General features: G+C 30.6%; 1 protein-coding gene across 1 annotated transcript; it reads right to left on the minus strand.

The window, feature by feature from the left end:
* Positions 1-863: 863 nt before the first annotated feature.
* On the minus strand, positions 864-2,810 carry LOC111916406 (nuclear transcription factor Y subunit B-10). The gene is made up of 6 exons (XM_052768649.1): positions 2,653-2,810; positions 2,236-2,465; positions 1,876-2,119; positions 1,722-1,790; positions 1,570-1,620; positions 864-1,048 (listed from the first exon to the last, which is right to left on the minus strand). The coding sequence occupies exons 2-3, from the start codon at positions 2,451-2,453 to the stop codon at positions 1,957-1,959; spliced, it is 381 nt and encodes a 126-aa protein (XP_052624609.1). The 5' UTR covers positions 2,454-2,465; positions 2,653-2,810; the 3' UTR covers positions 864-1,048; positions 1,570-1,620; positions 1,722-1,790; positions 1,876-1,956.
* Positions 2,811-3,059: the final 249 nt, after the last annotated feature.

Genomic DNA, 3,059 nt, shown 5'->3' on the forward strand with positions numbered 1-3,059 from the left:
ATTTGATACATATCATTTTTAAGATTTTTTGATTTATTGTTTTTCTTTCACTTGTTATTTTATGTTTTTTTTTCATTTTATTAAAATTCACATGATATCTAAATATAATAATTGTAATAAATATAATATTAAATGCATATCAATTTAATTAATGCAAATTTTCTTTTAATTTTTAAGTTTCTAAACTTAATCCAATTATTTTATTTGTTTATTTATTTATATATATTATTTGTTTAAATAAAAGAAATGAAAAAAATAGTTAAAAATAACAAAAAATTATATTTAAATAATTTAGTGTTTTTCTTTCTTTCTTTATAAATTTAAACTTCCTAAATTTATATATATTCATATTTTTTAATAAACTCGTGTAATATACGAATTTCACAACTAATATAATTTAAACAAATGAGAAATTCCTCTATACAAAATAATCTATAATAAATGTGAAAATATAGTTCTTACCATTTGTGGTCATTTTCATTTTCAAGATAACTTGTAGCTAAAAACATTGGATTGTAGACTAAACTAATATTTTATAGATTGAAGAAAAAGGGTCTAAATAATAGGCTTTTTTACAAAATACACATCATCACTTGTAACAGTTTGTTATCTCATATATTTACATTAAAAAAAAAACGTACTTCTCCCCGTTTTTCACCATATCTCTACGCCTCTACGACAATCCAGAAGGTGAAAACTATGTCGTTTTTTAGCTTGTCGGATGCACAACTTTTTTTTTTCCAAATCCATAATCAAATTCAAAGACATTACTTATTTGGTTCTCCCCTAATAAGGTTGCACAACATAATAGCAACCAGACAACAAGAAAATCTCAATAGGAATCAGAAGAAGAGAGAATGAAATATATCAAATAAAGTTTTGATCTTAATATTTATAAATAACTGAAGGCTACATAAATATTTCCTACAAGACTACATGATATCAAGAACAATCTTAATATTACAACCCCACAACATAACTGTGATAAAATCGCATGTTCCTACTCTGTTCGTTGCATGGGTACCATCATATGTTGTTGACCTTGCGCCTGTCAAGTTTCAGGAATCTTGTCAAATTATAATTATATACAAATCCCACAAAAAATAAAAATAAAGGCAAAACATCGCACTTAAACTAAGAAAATCCCCCCACTAACACCTGTTTAACAGGGGGACACGTGGAATTGTCAAAACATCGCACTTAAACTTTACAAAAAAAAAAAGATTTTAAAATTTAAAAAACTAAAAAAACCTTACTAGAAAGTAGAAACGAATACTTTTGTGTTTTCTCAATTAAAAAAAATCCAATGAGAAGGTTGATGCATGCCCACATAAATAAAAAAATCAATATAACTTTCTACTTTGGGTTGTACCACAAAGGCACAAAATACAATGTTTCCTCTTTAAAAAGATTCTTTTTTCCAGATTTTCCTATTGGGTTTGACTAAAGATATTTACAGATCCAGTACTAAATTAAAAGGTTCCTAATAGATATATATACATAACTAAAGATAGCATAAAAACAAAAATTATCATACCAACAATCTAATCCAATCCAATTAAATAGTACCTGTGAGTTTCCATAGTTCGGACCTTGTGTGTATGGATTTTGAATGCCAAACTGTAGAAAAAAAAAATTAACATTAGATTCAAGTTTAATTCATACATAATTATAAGAGTAAACCTGATTGTTTTGTTTCCATGTAATTAATTAATTATTACCTGTGCATTAAGATTATTGTCTTTCCTGGAAGACCCTTCGTGGCCCTTTCCAGACCCCTTTGTGTCACCCTTTAAATTAATTACACGTAAACCAAACATTAATTAATTATTAATTAAAATTAAAATAAATTTTATAATTAACATGTAAACTAACCTCCATCTGTCCAGTAATTTGATCACGAGCATAAAGAAATCCAAACATGAAATCATCAGTGATTAAATTAATAAACTATGATTAGTAGAGTGTAATATTCTGAAAATTAATTACCTCTCTGTATCTGTTCAAGTAGGATTTGAGGGGATCAATGTAATCTTCGAACCCTAAGGTTGCCATTGCCCATAGAAGATCATCACCATTGATAGTTTTCCTCTTTTCCCTTAGACACTTATCACTTGCCCTGCATCCAATTCCAAATAACGTACAGATCTAGATCTACATAAAATCAGATCAACAATACATGTATATACAAACTAATTAACACGCAGGTTTAGTTCAAAGCTCAAACGTTCGTACTCGCTGGTGATAAAACTGATAAACTCAGAAACACACTCCTGGACAGTTTCCTTAGCATCCTTTGCGATTTTTCCATTAGCAGGTAGCCCTTTCTTCATAATGCGACTGATATTCGCAATCGGTAAGAATCTGTCTTGCTCCCGAACATTCGAAGACCTTGGACTCAGATCCCCACTCTCATGGCTTCCACCGCCTGGACTAGTGGGGCCCTCCGCCATTCAAAACCCTACCTACACTCCAAAACCAGAACAAAATAATCATGCATCGATCTCAAGTAACACAACCACAACTCCACAACCACGACCAATAAGGCAATAACTACTCCTTTAAATTATTTCGTAAAAAAAAACTAGCAAACACCATGTGTGACGCAAAAACAGTGTGTCTGAAATTTGTTAGAAGAAATTGAGGACTTACCAGTTGGAGAGAGAAAAATTCGTAAAGTTTTGGAGGAAATTTGGGCGCGAGAAGCGTGGATGAAGAAGATCGGACGCTGGAGAAGAAGGGTCAAGGGAGAGAGGTGACGATGGAGATGCGAAGGTCTGTTTTATCAACACCGTTGGTTGGTACACTCTGCGTCTTTTAGATGACAACAGTTGTACGGTGTCTTCAAGCTCTTTGCCAGTTAATTTCAATTACACTCCTCATACTATGGTATTATGTCATATCAGTCCCTATAACATACTTCATTCGTGTGTGTATATATATACTAGATTATGACCCGCATTAAACGCGTAGAACATATAAATAAAATGCAAATTTATATAGATATTACAAAATAACTATAAAAAAGTAGGGTTATTGGTATTATTGAAATGTGTAAA

The sequence above is a fragment of the Lactuca sativa genome, chromosome 2 (assembly GCF_002870075.4).
Source record: "Lactuca sativa cultivar Salinas chromosome 2, Lsat_Salinas_v11, whole genome shotgun sequence".
NCBI lineage: Eukaryota > Viridiplantae > Streptophyta > Magnoliopsida > Asterales > Asteraceae > Lactuca > Lactuca sativa.